We start from the raw sequence: 24,217 nt of genomic DNA on the forward strand, positions 1-24,217 counted from the left end.
CTTTTGAAAGAACACTGTCAAGTGAGAGCTGATGAAAATGAATAGTGTACAAAGTTCGTGTAAATATATAACGTGTAAAAGTGAATTTTTTTTAAATATAATAAATTTATATTAGTTTTTTAATTTACTTTCTTGCGATCGCGGGGGGCTTTGCCGCCACCCCCCCCTTCCCAGTGGCTCTGTGCCGCCGCTCTATACATCACAACCTTTTATATAATAATGAAATATGGGACGAACTTTGCGCAACTTAATAGGAAAAATAGTATACGATACTCGTACGCTGCATAGGTGTATCCACACTTGCTCTTTTGTCGCTCTTGCTGCGTTCGGCGACGAACTCCGCTGGTGTAGATATCACCTATTTTGCACACTCGTATCGTAATGTACTAATTTTCCATTTTCACTTCTTAGGTTATAGCTTGTGATCTTTAGGCTGTATTGTAATGACTCGCATGGCAATAAAGTTGTGCATTTGAATTACCATTCTGATGAACATAACAAAAATTTTTTGAGCCATTGCAATGCACATCATTGCAAAATAACTATACAATTACTCTTTATTTTTAATAATACACTTTGTTTTATTTTTTTCAAATTAGGGAACGTTCTGCGGCTGAAACTTGACATAATCTATTGATTGACACGATTATTTAATCACTTGCAATCTACACTACAGATAGCTGGACAGATATATTCTTAATTTGGAAAATGAGCAGTCTTAGAAACGACAACCGGCAGAGAACTGTACTAAATTCGACTATTTGTGGAATAGCGGGAACCATTTTTCTCGGTCAGAGACGACTCGAAAAATGTGTAGAAAAAAGTATTGTGGTTTTTCATTTCGAGTAATAATATGACGTGAAGAATAAGGGTAAAGTCGAAAGGAGTGAGGGATCAAGATTGGGCAAAACTTTTTATTTCTGTGAAAAATTGATCGTGTAGTGCTAAACCTAAAGTAATCAGTCTGGCAACAATACGATGTAACATGATATTTTGGCAAGAGCAAAAAAACAGATTCCAGAAGTTTTAAACATTAATCAATATCGAGTTGAAGGTGGAACAATATTCTAAAGTGGTTATTATCCGGTTTTTTACAGCTCGTCACCATTAACGTTGTATGATTCTAGTCGAGCATTACCGCCACCTGCTCATCACAGTTCAGCCAGACCGCTACTGGCTAGTCATGCGGCGCATCCGCTTCCTGCTCATATGCAGCCGACGGCTGTTTACGGATTGGCGCCGCTATCGCCAGCTAAGCATCAATACCAGACTTCTGGCTTGTGGTTTACTGAATAATTGTTTATATCAATAAAAGCGACAGCTTTTCATTGGATTACTAAATATAAGTTATCACACGGCGGTGAGACGCTCCGAGACGTTAAGTCAACTCGTATGTTTTTCAAACGAAAATGAAAGGCAGGAAAATTGACAAACGAAAAAAAAAGTACACTATGAGAGAAAATAAACTCAAAATTCGTAACAATGTTACCATGTTTTGTAAAATTCTGCCTCATGTCTACAATGTATAATCGATATATCGATCATTTCGCAAGTAGGGTTTTTAAGTAAGCGTGCGTGTGTGTGTGGGTGTTGAAATAATAATAACAATTTAATTTATTATTATTATTATTATTATTATTGTCTGCAGTGTAGTATATGAAATAATAGGTTACGATACTAAAATAAAAGAAAGGTGGATAAACTACACTTTCGCGAAATGATCAGAATTAGTCAAACACAAACAGAGGGGAGTCTCGTTCGTTTATTTTTAATCGGTAGTCAAGTTAATGCATTAGTGCTAACTTAAGTGCAGATGATTTCTTATTAGCAGTTTAATTGTAAATAGTGTGAGAGACAATGAGAAAGAGAGAGCAAGAAAGTGAGCGTGAGAGTGAGCGTGAGAGTGAGAGTGAGAGTGAGAGTGAGAGTGAGAGTGAGAGTGAGAGTGAGATTGAAAGGGAGAGAGAATAAAATCAGGTGTTACTCCAAATGAGAGTAAATACGGTTTATTCAAAAATTATATAATAGTTCAAATTTAGAAGCGATGATGATGCTGATCATTAATGACGAAGGAAAACGATCGAATAAAGAAGTGAAAATAAACATCAAGAAGATAAGTCTGAAACTAAGTGTATGTGTAAACCAATATGTAAAAGGACCGGTATCGAGGGAGCAAAAATCCGTCGGGCAATCAAGACGTTACGGATTATCGAAAGAGCTAAAAAAAACATATATATAATATTGTTAGTCGTTTGAAAAAACTATGTAGGATTTAAGAAATGGCTGGGGTTAGTTTCATAAATAATAATTGTGGAAGAGGAGCTATGCAAATGTAAATATTTCTAACGATATATATGTGTATATATACACACATATAGTCCTCAATACCAAATTACGAACTGGAATTTATTTGTAGATATAGGCCACGTCAAAAAAACTATCAGGCTGCTTTTTTAAGGAACAAATGAACGGAAACTTAAACGCTGCTTGCTGTGAAAGCCGAACATTAATGGGACTTAATTTAGGGGAAGAAATGTTTTAAACTATTATCTAAGAAACGGAAAAAAAAATTGAAATAAAACTGCTTTGTATGTGAAGCAAAATAGAGTTAATGGATTGTAACCATTATCGTGGCCATTCTTTAATCAAATTTTTAAATTCCGTTTACACTAATTGGCGCATAAGCAAGGTTTCTGTCATTGCTGTTTTTTTTTTTTACCGTTACCTCCAAAAATTATTGGCAAGCGCAGTGTGTAATAGATATTTATTGGGTGGGTGGGATTGCATTTCTTATGGTATATATTTCGAGTATCATAAACACCTGAAAATATTTTAACAGTTGTTAGCAACAACAATAACTATAAGAAAAGACGTAAACTGAAAATTAGAAAAAAAAAATTGTGTTGCATTACACACGTGATTCAAAAATATATATGTATTCATAATATATATACATATATACTTTCACTATGATTTATAAATATTTAATCTTGCACCAGGCATGTTTCTATATTAATATTTTCACATGAATTATGAAATCCCATTATCACTTTTGTTGTCATTATCAAAGAAAGGTGTATTCTTTACTGATTACGTCGTGTATTAACGAGAAAAAAAGAGAAAAAAGAAAAGGTGAAAAAAAATATACCATTAAAATACATGTAATACACTTGAAAACTGTTATCGGAATTTGGTTTGGTGTTGAACGTTATAATGTAGGGTATTAGACGATTAGTTTTAAGTTTTATCAAATACGAATGGCGGCGCTGGTCCAACTTGTACAAAGTGTATACTGTAGAAGCGAAGCAAAAAAAACTAAATCATGTTACTACTCGTTAACTAATATCGTAACAATAATTACGAGGGAGCTATGAAAGAAAGATAGCAGAAAAAAAAAGAAAAAAATATTTAATAGCTCTACTGACAAGAGGTGTGTCGTATTAATACGTAAACTTCGCCTCACTATTTATTCTATATAAGCCACACACACACACACACACACACACACACACACACACACACACACACACACACGTATGTACACATTTATATATGCTTACGTATATACACATATAAACAAAAATCCATGCATATATATATGTGTGTCTTGTAAATATACATACATGTGTCAGGTATACACCTAATATTATTATCATTATTATGATTAACACTACGAGATCCGAGCATAATAGCTAAATAACAATTGTAGCGATAATCAGATCGTTATTTTAAATATAGGAAGACAGTATAATGGATATTGAAAGAATTAATGAGAATGAAAAAAGGAATATTCTAGTGACGGCCTTTTTTCTCTTTCCGTCTTTCTGTATCGTGTGTGTATATATATATTTTTCCTAGTTGCAGTAAATGCAGCTCGTTTAATTTAGTAAGAAAATTGAAGAATCAGACCTATGTATGTATGTACATAAAGTAATTATAATTTCAGAAAAATCATAAGAGTTAAAAAAAAAAAACGGGAAATGTTCGAACAATATTTGAATTTAACTAGAATAAGTTATGCAAAAATTGATTGTGAATTGACGATAAAAATCTATAAGTCTAAGTGGTAAATGAGGACTAAAAATTAAAAAAGTATTTAAAAAAAAAAATTGTTGTCTAAATCCAAGAGTTGATACTAAAGCACACGAGGCTAGCTTGATATTTGTTTTCAAAATACGAAATATAAGGCATGTTTAACAAAAGAAATTGATAAAGAGAACGATGATACTTGTGGGTTTTCGCGCTTTTATTACTTCGCATCCTCGTTTCGAAACGATCAATAATAATATTGACTGTATTAGCTAATTATTACACGTGAGTAGAATTCTTACACAAAGTATTCGAGGGATTTTCGCGCTTCTACACTGTACATGCAATGAAAATTGTACGCAAATACCAAAAGTGTTTTCTCGAAAGATGAAAATACGAAGAATTTTATCTATATGTTTGACGTTCTTTTTTAGCCAATTCATTTCGCGGCGTACTCATAACAATATTAATCGATCCACAACACACCATTTTATTGTATCTCTTAATAATCAGTGGTGTACAGTTGTCATTAATTTTATCATTCTTATTATTATTATTAGCATACAATAACGGGGTATTTATATTATTAGTAAATTTGTGGAAACGTGATGCAGCACACTGCATAATCGTTGTTATCGTTAATTATCACTATCTATTATTATTGATTAGGTATTTATTAATGAAGAAAAAAAGCGACAGCAACAATTGAAACACACAGACATTTCCAAATAATGGTAATTTTAAAATTGGAGTTACTTAGTGAACGATAACTATCGGAACAATATTAATTTTCTTTATTTTATTTCATTCCTCTCTGCGCTTGTGTATGTGTGCAACTCACTTGTTAATCGTATAGCGAGCCATTTTTTTGATTCGCCGCCATCTTCATTCAATTACCTAATATGTATTCTAACTTTCAGAGATAGACAATTTTTTTTCTTTCAAAAACTTAGATACCTGCTAAATAAAAGATACGGGAAAAACAAGAACAAGGAAAAAAGAACGACGAAAAAATAAATTTAAAAAACATGGAAAAGTATAAAAATTATTGTATCAAGCGCACGGAGGTTTTTCATTTATTACATATACATAAACGTGTTTATTCTGTACATATATATAATTTTGTTGGAGTGCGATTTCGACGAATATTGTCACATACGTATCAGAGATCATATTATTGTTTTCTCTCTTCCTGTAATGATGATATTTCGAATTTGGGCAGTTACTTTAGCTATTTAAACAATGAAAATTCAATGTGTGCGTGCGCGTGTGTATGTTCATTTTTTGCTACAGTGTTACATTTGATTTGAAAAATTTTCTTTTTGCACATAGGTAATAATATTAAAACAACTTGCGTTATGAGTTTATAACTAATTGACGTTCCTTCGCTCGACACGTGAAATTTTAAACTTGTAACATGAAATACGCCACTCAACTTGCCTGTTATTCCCCGTTTACTCTTTCAATATTCAGCGAACTGTTATTTGTACATATTCGAAATATTTTTTGTGTTTTAATCATGGATGTCCGTTTCGATTTTATCACTTAATTGAATTGATACTGACAGCAAATTTCAGCATGCATCGATCAAAGTTTTGTATAACAAATTTAAATGTAGACTAACAAAACTTGTCTATGGTATTATTATTATTAATACTATTAATATTATTATTATTATTATTAGTATCATTATCTACGACACCAGAAATTTTGAAACTTTAAACCATGATAATGAATCGTAATTGCCTCGATATCGGTAAATCATTAATTAATAAGAGTAATGTGTCAGGGATTTAGGAATTTGATCCAATTGAGGTAGACTTTTCTGTTAACCAACGCTTGAAAAGGCCTCGTAGTCGAACTCGTTTTAGCATAATAGTAGATTCCTAAAGTCATCTCGTCGCTTTGCCAAGTGTATTCGATGCTGTGCGATGTCGCTAATATCATCGATTGTGTAATACACAAGATGTGGAATTCCTGGCAAATGCAATTTACGAGTGTTATTACGAATTATCTTTAAATCACCCTATAGAAATGTTGTGTATATATTTATATCTACATTTACCCCGACTGTGAATACCTACCATGAATTACAATAATACACTATACATAAACATATATATATATATATATATATATACGGGGCATTCCATGCTATATCAGTAAACGGTTGCACCATGACATTTTTTAATTTCACCAAGTATTTTTCCTATGTTAGTACGACCCATGAAAACCTTTCAAAATGAAGTTTCAAATTTCTTTTTATTCGCTCGTCTCTAACTTATGAGTTTTTAAACCCATCTAAAAACACTCAAATTAATTATTATAATACATATCGCATCTCCGATTTGATGACGTGAGTTTTTCGATTCTTTCTCTAGTCCTAAAACACACTCGCTCAATAATTTGAAGAAATAGAACAAACTTATTAAAAAATAGACACAACGTCTTTACATTCTGGATCCTGCGTGGAAATATTTAATATCGAAAACGAATTTTTTTTTTTTATAACCTGTTGAAAATCAATTGTCATGTTTTGAGATGAGTTTAAAAATTCATATAGTAAAGACGAGTGATCAGAAAAATTTGAATTTTTTTTTTTTTTGGAGGCTCTTCTGGGATTTTACTAACATAAGGAAACTTCTTGTTGAAATAAAAAAATACCATGCTCGACCGTTTACTGAGCTGACGTGGAATGTCCCATATACACACGCACACAAACATATGTATATATATAACCAAGTCGATGTGCCTGTTCAAGAAAGAAAAAAAAAAAAAAAAATTAAATAGGAATAAATAAAAACTATTATAATCGTATGTACGTAGATACAATATTATCATTATTATTAATATTATGTATAATATACTACTAAATGTATAATGTACTAGATTATCCGTTAACGTTGAAAAACTGACTCAAACACAAAATAAACAAATTATGGTAGTCTTAATATTCATGGATGCAAAAGTACATATTATATAAATTGCAAAAAATTAATTGAATCAAATGGGTTTTACATGTTTGCCGACGGCGTTAATTATTACGCTTCAAAGTATAATAATATCTCTCATCATTTCGACACTGTATAATTGAATCAGTTTTCTTCTTTTTTCCTCAAACTTATTTTGCACTATTCTCACGTCTGGCAGAATTCGTATGACTACGTCCGTGTTACATTCAGCGATCATTCACTCGACACATGCTTGTTGACGCAATAATCTAAGTCGGTTTACTCATTTACTCGTTTAATATCAAATTGCTGCAATATAATTCTGGTTGTGTTGATTGGTTACTGGTAGTATTTATATATTTATGTATAGAACATGTATACAACTATTAGACAATACGTAAAAATCCTCTCAACGAACCATTCAATTTTTGTTTTTCCTTTGTTTTTCCACTAGCCGATAGAACACTCGATTTCTTTGTGTTTTTTTTTAATATAGATTTCAATGATTCAGATTTTCACTCTTTACATTCTTCGGTCCTAAAACACATTTGCTGATTTGAGATTGAATCAGCGTATTTCATACGTGTAACATTGCTTGAAATGGGTTGAAGTTTTCAAGTCAGTCGCGAATAAAACGATTATAATATAGTGGGATAGGTAACACGAATAACAGTAAGAATATTGATATTTCAACCGAATAACAAACTAAATAACATAAATAACGTGATATATATATATATATATATACACACACACATACATAAAATATACTTATATCGATGGTTCTAGTTGTGATATTTTATTAATATATTAATTAATTACTAATATACGTATATATTATAAAACAATATAACGTTAATTGTAACAAGAGAGATGGAATATTCTTTGATTGATAACAGATTAGTTTTTATATAGATTATTACAGTGTATTAATATATACATATTATACTGTAACGATGCCGAATGAAAAGTTGATAATTGTTCTCAATGTATGCAATACAAAGAATGTTCTTCTGTATTCGTTACCAGCTTGAAGAATTGGTATCCTTTAGTGCCGGTAGTAATAATTAATTCACAATGAAAAACAAAAAGATGGGGACAAAGGGAATGAGCACCGATAAAAAGTAATAAATCTGATTGAATCGTGCGTTAATTATTGCGTTTTATTCCGTTAGCCAACCGAGCAATATATAGATAATATACACATATTCTGCTTATCCTTAATTATCACGATTATAAAATTGAAAAATTTTCAGTCTGTTTTGAACAGATTGAATTCAAATGAAAAAGTAAATAAATATTTGACGGTAATTTTCATACACAAATATAGGTCTTTTCACACGCATAATAGTAAGAGTAAATAGAAAATGTGATAATTTTTCCTTTTTTTTTTTTTTTTTTTTCTATATCTCGTCTTTTCCTTTTTATGGAGAAACTTTGCGGAATGAAATCAAAAAAGTAAAGTCAGGGGAAGTTGACTGTGTTTGAATTTCATTAGGGTGGTGGATAATAATCTAGCTGATGTGGTTTATTGATATAAGGAAATATTAATTAATCATGAATTACGTATGTATAACTGTTATATGTAGCATACTGTGTAATGGCGTTCGATGTTCGTCGCGTTGTATTATATATAACATAGGAATAAATGATGATGATAATAACGATAATAATAATAATAATAATAATAATAATAATGATGATGATGATGATGATGATGATAATGATGGTGATGATGATGATGATGACCATATTATACGTGTATATATAGACGAAGAGATGAAAAGAATATTTTTAAAGTTAATCATAGGGTGACAGTTGTGAATTCTTATAATACGTAATGTTGGCTTGGGTTAATTTAGGACTGCTCTCCGTCGTTAGAACGTAAATGAGAAAAGGAAGGACAAGAAGGAAGAGAAAATACCACTAATTTTATCACTTTAACAATTTATTGAAGACTTTCTAAAGTTTACACAAACTAGCATAAAACGCGCATCTCTTTCTTCTCAATCTCAATTTCTACATAGTAGCAAGGGGAAAAACAGTTATTGTAACGATACTATGAAAATTGAAACAAAATTTGTTGCGAACGGAGAGCAGAAGAATATCTTAGGTCTCATAGGCAACGGACGCAGGATATAATTTAGCGGATAGAATAACTAGTTTAGGGTAATTCAACTGTCTTGACTGTTTCTCGATGTCTCCTTTTTAATGTTCATTGATGCTATTATCGCTACGATGAAAATACACAATAATGCTTGACATAGGTGTGTATATATATATATATATATACACGTGTGAGTGTGTATGTATTAACGCCAACGTATCCTATAATTATAATTACTATCAACGTACTACTACTACTAATAATACTACTACAATTACTATTACACATAAATAATATTATATCTGTACATTGTTATTCTGTATGTTAGAGAACATTAACATTCTCTTCTTATTATACAATTGTTCTGTCTTTTTTTTTTCTCTCATTCTATTCTACAACGATATTATTTATATGTATGTACAGGTCCGTCGTTGTTATTATTGCAATTATCTACGATAGTTAATTTTACCTGTCGCAACGTACGGTGGTTTAAATATTTACCTTTATCTAATACTATACACATAATGTGTTTCTTTGAATAATTAAATTATTACAAGTGGGACGGAAGGGATGTTAGGTTTTTCAATTATATTCGGTTGCAATCATCGATCGTTTATTTTTTTTCTATTTTTCTTCTCTTTTTTTGCTTTCTTTTTGTTAACGATTCTGGAAAAGCTAATCTTATACAAGCTCTTTATTAAAAAAACATAGAAATAAATGAAAACAATCTTGAACCGCTCAATTAAACGCGGCATTTGATCGCGACCACCAATCCCGTATAATATACGTAGAATTATTTTTTCACATACGCTTTTAAAACGCTTTATCACGCATACGTACATACATACATACGTGAATATAAAAAACTTTCGACTTTAATAATAATGATGATAGTGATGATGATGATGATGACGATGATGATGATGATGATGATGATGATGATGATGATGATGATGATGATGATGATGATAAAACAACAGTGTAACGGAGTACCTATTAGATTTTCACCGTTTAACCGCACCAAACATTATTATCATTATTATTTATTATTATTAACTGTCATTATAAATGTACGAAAAACTGCGCGGTTTGTAAATGAGGGAAAAATTATTAATTCAATTCTCCTAGCGATTGCACGAAAGAAGTAATTGATCCGAATATACATACTTATAAAATATATGCGCGTTAGTAATGATTATGAAATCAGTAAGAGAAAACAAAATAATGAGAAGGAAATTGTAATTCTACTATACATACATATAATAAATTATGCGTGTACAGTTGTAGAGAAATTCTTAAAATATAATTGACTGGTGTTTTATATATAATATAATATGTAGAATAATGTTAACGTTATGCCGTATACTGACGAATATATTAATAAGTGAAGAATGGACAGAGAGAACAAGCAAAACAAAAAGAACAAAAATATAAAAAATGTGGGGAAACAAAACTAAGAAACTAAATTAATACCGAATGTATGCATACAGTGACTTCGTACGACTGCATGGTCCGTCGACAGCTAAAATTTAATGCGCACCCGCTACAATACAAGAGCGGCTGACTAACGATCATAAATGCAACATCAAAAATATTGACAGTTGTCGAGGGCGGCTATGCTAAACACCGACAACTGGGGGCTCATTACGGGTTTTCACTTTTAACATTTCCCACCGTCCGAGCATTCTGATTGGTTGACCAAACTTTGCAAACTAATCAGACTGCTTGAATGGTCGGAAATTTGAAAAGTGAAAAAAACCGTAATAAGTCGACTGAAATTATTTTTGTGTCAGATACATCGCGGCGGATTGTCGTCTAAATTTATTACGGTTGGTTGCCCTGGGGAACAGCCGCTCTCGGATTGTAGCGCGTGCGCATTAAATTTTAGCAGACTACGGACCATGCAGTCGTTAGGAATTCACTCTGTACATATATATTATATATAATACGAATTATCTTATATACTTTAATACTTGTATTATAACTTGTATACGCTTTTTACTATTTTATTATTACTTTTATTACTACGTCATTTTTTTATTTCTCTAACAACGATATAATTTTGTGTTTGTGTGTAAAAATTTTTTTTCATTCTCCTTAAATGAGACTAGAAAGGTCGAAAAAATCAAGAAAATCAAGAAATCATAAATCCTTAATGCAATATTGAATAACAATAATCCGTACGGAATTCCGGGCTTAATTCGGCGATAAAAAATTAAAATTTTCAATCGCGAGTAAGTATAAAAACACTGGTGTTTCTTCATCTTTACTTCTTTTTCTTTCCTGTCGCAGACAGTCGCTTTCACACGGCATTTTTTTCATCTTGACGACGATTTTCAACTCATTGAACTGCATACAAAGATATAACTACGTACACACATACATTATATGTATAATTTTATGTTAATATATTGTATATAGATATGGTTTCAACTGGTCGGCTATACGCGTTATGGGGCTGCGGAGTTATTATTGTAATAATTGTATTATATATTATCGCGGATTATTAGTGGATTTAATTAATGCTGTTCAAATTAATGTTACACCATATTATACAACAAATATAAATGCATACAGACACTATAGGTATATAAAATAACTGCTGCTACTATAAAAAAATGAACAATAATTGTGAGAGAATTTTCCCAAACTAACGAATAAATACGATAGTAATAAAAAGAAATTTGAAACACAAAAATGTGAATAAATTGTCATCAACCCGCACGAAAGTATTATAATTATTATAATAAAACCATATAACTGTGTACAATTAGTAATATACGTGGAATTATGTATCCATACTTTATACACACATATGTCACGCGTGTATCGCAGATTATTCATACATTACAGTTTGACAATGGTAGAAACCTGAGAGGTAAATTTGAGAACTTGGAAACGCGTGAAAAGAGAAACAGAATGTCGAAAGAAGTTTAGAGTATTAGCTCTGCAGATTTATAGTTATCGTCATTCTTAGAGTCAATCAGTGAACGATGACAAATTAAAAATTGACATGCTTCTGAAATTGGGATTCTCTTCAGCAACTTGTTATTGTCGTTCAAAAGCAAAGCTACCAAGATAATGTCAAAATGAAAAAAAGAAGTGATGAAACGGATAAAAAGTAAATATATGTGTAAAAAGAGATTCGGACTGGATGTAGTTGAAATAAAATCAAGATTTACACCCTCGATGCCTCTGAAATATTATTTTTTACGTTAGATAGACGATTGAATTTTCAGCAAACAATAATCGGTCGTGTTCGTTTGTTAATCGGGTCAATTACACGCATATAATTACACAAATAAGTAATAACGATAATAATATTAATACTAATAATAAATAATAATCATAATACGCGTAAGTAAGAAGGAAAGTCGTTCCGCTTGATTGTTGATTGTTGAATATATAACGTTGTAGAGAAAATCTAACAAGTTCTTCTTTACTTAAACTCGGAAATATGCGTCGTAACAATTTATAAGACGGAAAAAGAAAGCTGCAGCATAAAATAAACAGATCTGCGGTTCACTCCTCGATTCGGGCATTTTGAACAGCAATTATTCAACGTATTACATTTTATCTTCAACAATATTATCTTCAATTCTTTTATGTCACGCCTTATATGTCCTTTTAATAATTCTTTTTTCATCTTCCTCCGTTATGTATAACGCACACTTACATTTTCTAATTTGATTCTGATTGATGCCAACTATAATTGTTAATAACGATGGTCAATGGATGAAATATTCGTTGTTACTATTATTTGATATTAAATTACATGCGGCAACTAAGTTAATGATAAAAGGATTAAAAAAAAAAAAAAAAGAGAGAGAAAAGTAAAGGAAACGAAACAGCATTATAATAACTTTTGTAGAGTTACCATTCTATGACGTGAGTGTTTGAAGAATCATTTGGTTCATCCGAATACAGAATAATACACGTATTGCATTTTACGTAAATGTAAATGTTAATCGAATTTAGCGTTGCGCGGTATTTATTATAACCGAATTCCTCATGCCTTTCGTGTATAAATATATATATACCTACATAACACTGGTCTACAGTGGTTTTGTTGCTCTTGATATTTGAGTCGTCTTAGAAAGATTCGATGTCAACGCACTTAGGAGTAAGCGTAGTTTTTCGAAATTGGCTCTAGTTATTTATTTTATCGACATTTTCATATATGACTCAAAAAAGCAATGTTTAGGTGAAAAATTCGATTTCTTTTTTTTAATATCTAAAGTTTATCAAAAAAATACTATCAATAACCTTAGTTATGCTTACTTTATTCGGGCAGAAGTATAAAAAATATAAGAAATATAATACTTTGTTGTTCTCGCCATGAAAAAGAGGGCACAACAAGTTTCTTCGAAAGGGGGGGTATTGGGGTGTTCCGAAAAAAAAAAAAATTAAAAAATTTCTCTCAAACACGCATCAAACTTTCGGTAGAGCATCTTATATAGAATATCTCAGCCAAATACGAGCTTTTAATATTGATTTTTTTCCATTTTCCATTTAAATAACAGGTAAAAAAATTTAGGAAAAAATATATCTCATAAACGTCTGACATATAAACCATCTAAACGTACATCTAATAAACTATCTGTATTAACAGGAAATTTCTTATAGGAAATTTCACGCTCTATAAAAAACTACTGATACAGAACTTTAACCGTTCAAGAGAAATTCGCCTTTAAACATTGAGTCATCTCGAATACAATACTACAATAACATAAAAACCAGAGCCAATCTAATATAATCATAATTATATTCGTAAGTTTTACGTTCTCAAACACCAGGATTCACAGAAAAAATCAGAGCAACAAAAAAAAGTATTTATTTTGTAGAGCTGTGTAATTATTACGACATGATCCGTCTCCTTGGTATATGTATACATATATATATATATATATATATATATGTATGTATGTTTGTAAATATACTTACCTAGTCGTCGTATAGAATGTACAATTGTTAAAAAAAAAAAATAATCATAACTCTTTAGTATGTAAAATGTCTCTTTTTCTCTAACTCTTTCTCTTTATACATACTCTGACCCTTTATCCGAACGGATATAATTGCGGGATTTGTTGCCGAATATTTCCGAAATAATGGATATAGCGTTTCAATTCAATTACCTTTTTTTTGCATATTAGTATATTACAATTACTGTCGTTATTATACTTCAGGAAAATTCAATTTGGCAACCAAATTGATACGTTTTCCATATTCATAAACTTTAATTATATATATTCAAATTGCGCTAGATTTTTTATGTAGCTCGTTCGTTCGTTGTTCTTTGATTGGAGTAATTTTTGCAAAGATTCGTCAAGATTCAGATAGATTTTTTTTATTCTATCGAAACAAACCCGATGACAAAAATTGATTTTCAGATTTTCGAGCATTAGTCAGTGAATATTTATTAATTGGTTTTCTTTTTGTACTAACTCAAATTAACTTTGATTTGTTGTATATTTCAATTTACCTACCAAGGCTCTCGAGTGCGTTTAAATTCGTTCAATTAATATGATCTAGTTGCAATATTGAAGCCCTTTCAAATAAGCCGATAGTATTTTCCCCTCATTCCTGTCATTTTTTTTTTTTTTTTCTATCTACGAAACATATTCTGTACGGGATCGATCTTGTGTATCAAGTCAAGTTTAATGATACAACAAGAATATCATTAACTGCATGCCGTATGTTTTCCTCAGGCGATGGTCGACGCCCAAACTTCACGAATAATTTCAGAACATCATTCTTACCGTCGTTTTCTTTTGCTTCAAATAACGCTTATTGATTAATTACTCCCGAAATAATACTACACTCGAAATGAAAATCGAATTCCATTATTTCACCGGCAATCCTGGAGTCTCTCAGTAAATATAAAATAATCTATCAATTAATTAAAATGATAATAAAACACGTGTAAAGTATAAACATATCAAGTTCCAAAATACTTGTGATTAAAAATAATTCAGACATCTATCGAAATACTTTAAATGTAGGTATGTATATACATACACGTTACGTATTTAGCATGATATTATTACTGCACTTATTATTATAAGGCAAACCCGCGTGATGAATTGATATGGTATAACAAACAAACAAACAAATGAATAAATAAGTATATGAATAATAACTAAAGAAACCAAAAATTTGGCGAACGCTCACAAGGGAAATTAATTAAATTTATATCTGGAAAGGTTGAAACATTATAGGCTTACATGGCATAATATTAACAACAACAACAACAACAACAATAATAATAATAATGATAATGCGACTGAATAATCAACCCACACTATTATACCTATTATATTATAATATTGTACTACTAATACAGTTACGTATAAAATAACTTATGCTGGTATGTATATTATATACACATATACATATATTATCAAATTAGAAGTTCGATTGTAAGTTATAAACTATTACAATATATCGTTATTTTACCATATTTAATATTGATAAAAAGCAGGGTAATGTGTTGAATATAATTTAGTAATGTATTTCTAGCGGCACAACTCGTGCATGCATTACGCTTATGCGTACGTATAAACGTATACACTGAATACGAATGCGAAAACTAACTATCAAAATTAATGCAACTGTAGGTCATTGTACGAATAATTATTATTGTTATAATAATAATAATAATAAGAATAAGAAGAAGAAGAAGAAGAATACACGCAAATTGTATACACATGCATATGTAATAACAAAGTGTAGAGTCTTAACCTGGATCGATAGATGTTATTAGAATAAAACATCGTTGCATAAATACTAAATAAAATTAATGTTTATGTACGATAATTTTAGTGAAACGTAGTAAAGTTAACAGTACTGTTGCGTTCCTGCCTCTCTTTAATCTTGACTGTATTATCTTAGTGTTAACAACACCAGTAACTAAAACACAACAACAATAATAATATTAGTAATATATAGTATAACACGTCGGACCAAGTCGTTGTGAGCACTTGCCAAACTAATTGTCATGTATGTATGTATGTAATAATTTTTCAAACCTTTTTCAATACACTTCAATATGTGTATAGTATAGGTATATACACACATATAAAATTGGATGTGGTGATATTTATTCGATGAACCATCTCAACGTAATTATAGTTTTGCTTTCGTTTCCCGTTTCTGTTTTAATACACGACTGCAAAAAGATATTGCGTATTTTTTTTACGGACGCAGGAATAATTTACAGGAGAATTACACTCAATATAAATTTACAGAGTTTGTCAGCTTGCAATTTTCTCATCATAATTAACATACGTGTAGATGAAATTTCAGCGTAACAATCAAAGGGTCGCTCGCTTTGAATATATTAGTGTATAATTAAGTACCTGAATAATCTACAGCCATATACATACCTATATACATATAACGCATACCTATTTATTGTACTGTGTGTATAATGAAATTTTTAAACAATAGACACATAGTGTATACGGAAATTCGCGGTTATTATATAGAGCTATGTAATACTATGTAATCTTTTATTATATCCAATCGGTGGACCCTCGTTTTCAGTATTTACAAAAAATATGGGTATGCCGGGATAATAGATATTTGCGTATATCACTTTCTAATCGTTTTGTGTGTAAAATAATAAAATTAAACATATTTAAATAGGCGAATAAAGTTATTGAGAAAATGTCAGTTATAAATGGACGCTAATTAAATAATGTTATAACGTCCTTAAGTAACGATATACCGTCTAGAACGAGGCTATCATTATTCTACAATATAATATAAATCTGTGAAGGCTTTTGGGCGCGTAAACGTGCATACGTACATAGAATTTTCGTATTTTATCGTATTTTTTATTATAAAAACACACAAAAATGAAAACATATACTTACCAATTACAATTTTTCAAAGAGAACAATTCTCCGTTAATAACACGTATCTTTCAGCCATTTTACTTTCTTAGCTCACTAATGATATTTAATCAGTTTTTTCTTTTGCTTTGCGGTTTCATTCTTCGTGTGAACGGGGAATTGGTCACTATCTTGTGCGAGAGAAAAAACTTTAGTTAACAAAAAAAAATCAAACAAGAAATGAATATTATTCAACTGTTACTTTATCTATACATATTATATTCGCCCATGAAATACAATAGGTACTTCTTACGGATAACAAATATTGTTCACAAATAAATTTAAAGAAAAAGAAATTAAAGCAAAACACGAAGAAACGTAAAATATTATTAAATAAAGAATCACTATATTATTGCAATTATTACAATTATATAAATTGATAATAATTATATAACGATACCTAAACTACCTATTATACATACATACCTATAACAATTGTATATTACTACAAAATAAATGTTGCCTTTTGTCACAATATTGGTTATTGGAATGAACAATACATATTTGAACTATGTATTATAATAACAACAACAACAACAACAACAATAATAATAATAATTACTCACAAATAATTTATTGTACGAATATGATAATATAAAATGTAACGACAGATTCATGTTATCAATTTTTGTGATGTGTTGCATTTCAGCCTTCCTCCTTCTTTTTCTTCATTCCAGTATCTTGAGATATATAAGCGTTGCGTTGCGATTTCATTTGGTTTCCTTTTATTCTTATTGTTAGTTTATCTCGCGCTTGAAATTACCAAAATTTTTACATTGAGATTTTAGGTGACGGCGTAATTGTTAGAATATCGTATTCGAATTTCTCATTCCCACTCCCTGCAATGTAATTCATCTATTATGTCCGCCTTTTCTTTCACCTAACCGCGCTTATGCACTTATTCCACTTATTCCAACTGCTCTCGTCATCTCAAGTTCTTCCTGTTTTCGGTATTCGATCTAGTTTTTACGGAGCGAGTAGCGATGCAGATACCAGCCTGCAAGCCAGTCTGTCTCACCGTTCGTAGAGATTGCAAGTTCGCGTTGTCCAGCCTTAGTTTTCCTTGGCCGCACATGCTAGATTGCGAAAGAATTCCCGACGGTATAACTACACTCTGTTAATATTTTAATCTATGAAATATCGTCACAGAAATATGCGCTAGGAATATTTGACAACTTCCGTCAACCCTTGCTGATCTACGCTCTGCGTGCAGTCAATTACGGACGAGATTTTAACGTCGGCTGATCAAGTATCGGCATCGATACCGTCTCTCTAGCCATTGATCCAAGATTCCCCAGCAGTGGACCGCGTTGCAGCTGGTGCAAGCACCTTAGCCGATAATACCAGTTCGAGGGAACAACCTGCACCATCATCAGTACCCATCTCACTTCGTTCAAACGTCTGACGTCAAAATGGTAATTTATTTTACTACCAGTTGAAGTGATGTCACAATGATGAATAGTATTACCACGGATGACATTTGGAAACCACGCAACGACTGTAAAGCTTGAAGTGATTGACTAATTAATTAATTATTCATCTTGTCTTAATTTAAAATAATTTCAGATAACCTGCTAACGTTCTGGATCGAACCGTCTAGATTTCGCTACCTGGAACAGCCAATAGTGTTTTTGGCTCTCTGCTTACAACCTGTTTTTGATCGCTTGCACGATTCGGGGCGCGGTTGGACCGGAAAATTTGAGCTGCGCCACTCAAGAGACCGGACCCAGCTACGTTCCGGTATTTTACCACATTTATTTATTTATCTTGATTCTTTTGCAAACGAAAGAAAAAATGAATCCTGCAATACTGTAAAAGGCCCCAATGCTTTTGAAATTTCTCTAATAATTATCATCGTTTACCAATGGGATGTTGCAAACAATGATTCTTGCCATTCAAGCATTTCTTGGCCCTCGCGAGCAGTGCCTGGTGGGCTGTTTTGTGCGGATGCTGATGGTTACTCAGCGCGAAAAACAACAAGAAACGCGATAAACGACTCTTGACGATTCTCGCTGACATTCAATTATCTTATTATAGTTTGCTATCGCGAAGCGTAAAGATTAACCCACTTTTTAAACAATCTAAAGTGAATTCTTTTCCCAAGAAGAATGAATTTTTTTTTTTTTGCGGAAAATTGTTAAATTTTTCACTTTTTGTGGAATTTTCTTGATTTAACTAGAAGCTATACTATTGAGAAGTAAAAATTTTTTTGGTTTCTTTGTTTCAGATGGAAATTGCGACCTGCACCTTTCCCGCCGCACGACAAATGCATACTCGAGACGCCTCGGTGAAATGCTTGTACCAGGCATAATATGACATGTATCCTAATGAAAAAATTCGAGAAGACTGTTGAAATACATAACAATAAACCCTGGAAGTTTCGTTTTAATCGGATATTTCTTTCCTTCCCCAAAAAATCCTCGAAAATACCGATTTTTTGAAGCCTCTAAAGAAGGCTCCCCCCTGAAGCTCACTGTTTTTTTGTGCAAAACATTTTTCGTCTGAGATTCGATTTGTATGATCGTTATCCGACTGAGTAGACCCCCAGGAACTCAAAAAATGCACGAAAAGAGCCTGGGATCAACAGCGAAGAAGTTACAAAGGAAGGAGCACAAGCTGAAAAATATCAAAAACACAGGTTCTGGTTTTTCACTGTGACTTCTGATCCGTTGCTCGCATCGCATTGGGACTGCGCCCGATCGATTCCTCAAAATTACGTCAATATAGTGCATGAACGAATTTATTCCAGCACTTTTCAAAATCGCCAAATTTTTCGCAAAAAATAATAAGGGGTTAGCCTTGCTGTTTTTTTGAGCGAAAAACTTTTAGTCTCCGATTCGATTTGTATGACCCTTTCCTGATTGAACGGACCCCCAGGAACTCAGAAAACGCAGCGAAAAGAGCGTCGGATCAACGGGAGAGAAAATATGAAGGAAAAAAAAGCACCTGCTAAAATATGTCGAAAACAATGGTTCTCATTTTTTGGCTGTAACTTTTTATCCGCTGCTCGCAGCGTATCGGGACTGCGCTTAATCGATTTGTCTCGCAAAATTGCGTCCGAATAGTGCCAGAAAAAATTTATTCCAGCACTTTTCAAATATTAATCCTCACGTAATATTTTTGATGTGTTCTGATAATGAAAATATTTATTGCTATTCCAGGTACAACCCGAGGTGGTTATCGGTGGTTGTTCGAGGTGGTTGGCGATTGTTGGAGGTGGTCGGAGGTGGACGAGGAGGAGGAGGAACTGAACTGAGTCTCAAAGCCCTGTTGACATAAAAGCAGCTATTCGATAGAAATTATAGTTTATAGTTTACACAGCCCATTGCATGATATTTCATTATAAGTACATATGTTTCAATGTATTTAGGAATAATTTATCAAATATACAGAGGTCATGTGCAAATAATAAATGAATTGATTCGACCGCAGTTTGATGTATTCATTAGAGCTTTAACAATAAATTTAAGCTTTGTTACTTCTTTTATTTTATTATGGATAATCGAAAACATTTCCGACTAATCGTGCTGTGGAAGCATGGGGATTAAACCAAATGTAGCAAAAGATTAGAAACAGTGTATGTAGAGTACGGGTATTTTTCTAATAATGCAAATAGAATAGAATACCACGCCTTGCGAATTAGCTTTCCAGTCAGAGATGAATGATGAATTTTAAGGACTGCATTATCGTTGTTGAATACTCTATGCCTCATGGGAAAAGAAAATCTGTAACGACAAACTTGATGCACCGGATCATCGTCGACTTAAACTTTTGAAATGTCCTACCATTTCCGAACACCTCCAACCATTCTATTTACCTATATTACCAGATTAGCTATGATATGAAAAGAGAAGAATTATTCATTTCGAAATGGGATTCTATTCGACGCGCGCTCGATGTATTCCATGACATTAGTATTCATAATTATTCCAACAACTTTTCATTTGCTCTCTCGATCTCGAATTTTCATAGGCATAGAATCGAAACGTTGTTTTAGCTGGTCGCAAGTGAAGTATCTGCGTTGGGTGGAGGAGCAGAATTGTTTTTCGAAAAGTATTCGGATGGAAAAAAATTCAGAGTAACTGTAATACATCACGAATGCGTTAATTTTGAACGAGATGAAACGGATGCTTCGTATATGAGACAGTATTTAACGCTGCGTAGTGATTTAAAGACCTAAAAAGTTGATAGGGAGAGAAAGAACGAAGCTTCTTAACACTTCGAGTGTATTTCAACACACATTTGAAAGGTACGAGCAAAATTTTTCATCGTCCAACTGTCGCAGAACGACAGCGTTATTAGCCGAGCCGTTCACTGAAGAATATATCCTCAGTCAACGGCTGACCATCGAAGGGCCTGGCCGCTTGAGTCTGGAATCGGCAGGAGAGATGAAGTGCGTATTTCTTGTATGAAACGTGAAAACTAAAAGCATTATACATCATATCATATCATCATACATCATACATCATACATCGTACATCATACATCATCATACATAGTATCAAAGTTCGAAACCATAGTTTGGATGTCGGACGTTCAGAAAGTGACGTCACCAATTCAAAATCAGCTAGCCGAATTTCTCAGTCGGGAAACAACCGCGCAGTAGAGCGGACGTATGAGAGTCGCGCTCCGCAAATTTCGAGTATCGGGTTCTCAACCTCCCGGATTCCGCGCTTCGGCTCCGCTACGTATTTCGAGTACCGGGTTCTCAACCTCCCGGATCCCGCGCTTCGGGTCCGCTACGCGGTGAAACTCGACTTCCAGGATAAGCGCTCCGTGGTTCCTGGTTCATGTTTACAATAAATTATTTCAATTCGTTTTTCGCGCAACCCCAAATTCGGTAGCTGTCAGTCCGGTAATAAAATTTCTCGACTTCCACGATAAGCGCTCCGTGGTTCCTGGTTCATGTTTACAATAAATTATTTCAATTCCTTTTTCGCGCAACCCCAAATTCGGTAGCTGTCAGTCCGTTAATAAAATTTCTCGACTTCCAGGATAAGCGCTCCGTGGTTCCTGGTTCATGTTTACAATAAATTATTTCAATTCGTTTTTCGCGCAACCCCAAATTCGGTAGCTGTCAGTCCGCTAATAAAATTTCTCGACTTCCAGGATAAGCGCTCCGTGGTTCCTGGTTCATGTTTACAATAAATTATTTCAATTCGTTTTTCGCGCAACCCCAAATTCGGTAGCTGTCAGTCCGGTAATAAAATTTCTCGACTTCCACGATAAGCGCTCCGTGGTTCCTGGTTCATGTTTACAATAAATTATTTCAATTCCTTTTTCGCGCAACCCCAAATTCGGTAGCTGTCAGTCCGTTAATAAAATTTCTCGACTTCCAGGATAAGCGCTCCGTGGTTCCTGGTTCATGTTTACAATAAATTATTTCAATTCGTTTTTCGCGCAACCCCAAATTCGGTAGCTGTCAGTCCGGTAATAAAATTTCTCGACTTCCAGGATAAGCGCTCCGTGGTTCCTGGTTCATGTTTACAATAAATTATTTCAATTCGTTTTTCGCGCAAGCCCAAATTCGGTAGCTGTCAGTCCGCTAATAAAATTTCTCGACTTCCAGGATAAGCGCTCCGTGGTTCCTGGTTCATGTTTACAATAAATTATTTCAATTCGTTTTTCGCGCAACCCCAAATTCGGTAGCTGTCAGTCCGCTAATAAAATTTCTCGACTTCCAGGATAAGCGCTCCGTGGTTCCTGGTTCATGTTTACAATAAATTATTTCAATTCGTTTTTCGCGCAACCCCAAATTCGGTAGCTGTCAGTCCGCCAATAAAATTTCTCGACTTCCAGGATAAGCGCTCCGTGGTTCCTGGTTCATGTTTACAATAAATTATTTCAATTCGTTTTTCGCGCAACCTCAAATTCGGTAGCTGTCAGTCCGGTAATAAAATTTCTCGACTTCCAGGATAAGCGCTCCGTGGTTCCTGGTTCATGTTTACAATAAATTATTTCAATTCGTTTTTCGCGCAACCCCAAATTCGGTAGCTGTCAGTCCGCTAATAAAATTTCTCGACTTCCAGGATAAGCGCTCCGTGGTTCCTGGTTCATGTTTACAATAAATTATTTCAATTCGTTTTTCGCGCAACCCCAAATTCGGTAGCTGTCAGTCCGCTAATAAAATTTCTATAACTTTATATTCTTCTCGTAATCTTTTTGGTCAAATATGTCGATAAAAAAATTATATTGAACCTTACACATTATTTTTGATTTGTTCTCATGCTGAAAATATTTATTAGTATTCGGGGTATAACTCGAGGTGGTTGGCGGTGGTTGAAGATGGTCGGCGGTGGACGAGGAGGAGGACAAGGAGGACGAGGATTTGTGCTCGGTGAGTAAAACACTTTTATAATATTTCATGGCAATTGTAATTATATTTTATTTGAAATATTTCAAACTAGTAATGTTTACAATAAATTATTTCAATTCATTTTTCGTGCAAGCACATATTCAGTAGCTATGAATAATCTTATACAATTTGTTATATTATTAATTAATTAATTAATATTCTTATAATATTTGATGGCAATTGTAATTATATTTCATCTGAAATATTACAAACTTGTCACGTTTACAATAAATTATTTCAATTCATTTTTCGTGCAAGCACATATTCAGTAGCTATGAATAATCTTGTACAATTTATTATATTATTAAATAATTAATTAATATTCTTATAACATTTAATGGCAATTGTAATTATATTTCATCTGAAATATTACAAACTTGTCACGTTTACAATAAATTATTTCAATTCATTTTTCGTGCAAGCACATATTCAGTAGCTACGAATAATCTTGTACAATTTATTATATAAAAATTATTATATTATATATATATATATATTATATATATTATAAAATATTATACTAAAAACATTCATTACTATTCCAGGTATTACCCGAGGTGGTCGGAGGTGGACGAGGAGGAGGACGAGCTGGACGAGGAGGAGGACCAGGTGGACGAGGAGGAGGACGAGGTGGACGAGGAGGAGACGGGGTGGGTCGTGGGAGAGGACCTCTCCTCTCCTCAGAGGAGGGGAGGGGGAGGGGCAGGGAAGGGGGAGAGGTGGGCGGGTAGGGGTGCGGGAAGGGAAGGGGAGAGGTGGGTGGCGGGGAGGGGGAGGGGGAGGGGGAGGGGGAGGGGGAGGGGCGGGGGGAGGGGGAGGGAGGGAGGGAGGGCGGGAGGGAGGGAGGGCGGGAGGGAGGGAGGGAGGGAGGGAGGGCGGG

General features: G+C 33.0%; 1 protein-coding gene and 1 long non-coding RNA gene across 7 annotated transcripts in view; both read left to right on the forward strand.

The window, feature by feature from the left end:
- LOC107216847 (homeodomain-interacting protein kinase 2) overlaps positions 1-17,218 on the forward strand; it is a 71,414-nt gene extending 54,196 nt beyond the window's left edge. For all 6 annotated transcript variants that reach the window (XM_046737076.1, XM_046737077.1, XM_046737079.1 and 3 more), the window contains one exon: positions 1,098-17,218. In XM_046737076.1, the coding sequence (XP_046593032.1) occupies positions 1,098-1,296 (199 nt within the window). In that variant the 3' untranslated portion in view covers positions 1,297-17,218. The remainder of the gene's footprint in view (positions 1-1,097) is intronic.
- A 376-nt stretch (positions 17,219-17,594) lies between these two features.
- On the forward strand, positions 17,595-19,356 carry LOC124293963. Its single transcript, XR_006903826.1, has 3 exons — positions 17,595-18,397; positions 18,549-18,722; positions 19,210-19,356. It is a non-coding gene; the product is annotated as an uncharacterized LOC124293963 (long non-coding RNA).
- Positions 19,357-24,217: the final 4,861 nt, after the last annotated feature.

This window comes from Neodiprion lecontei, chromosome 4 (genome assembly GCF_021901455.1).
Source record: "Neodiprion lecontei isolate iyNeoLeco1 chromosome 4, iyNeoLeco1.1, whole genome shotgun sequence".
Taxonomy (NCBI): domain Eukaryota; kingdom Metazoa; phylum Arthropoda; class Insecta; order Hymenoptera; family Diprionidae; genus Neodiprion; species Neodiprion lecontei.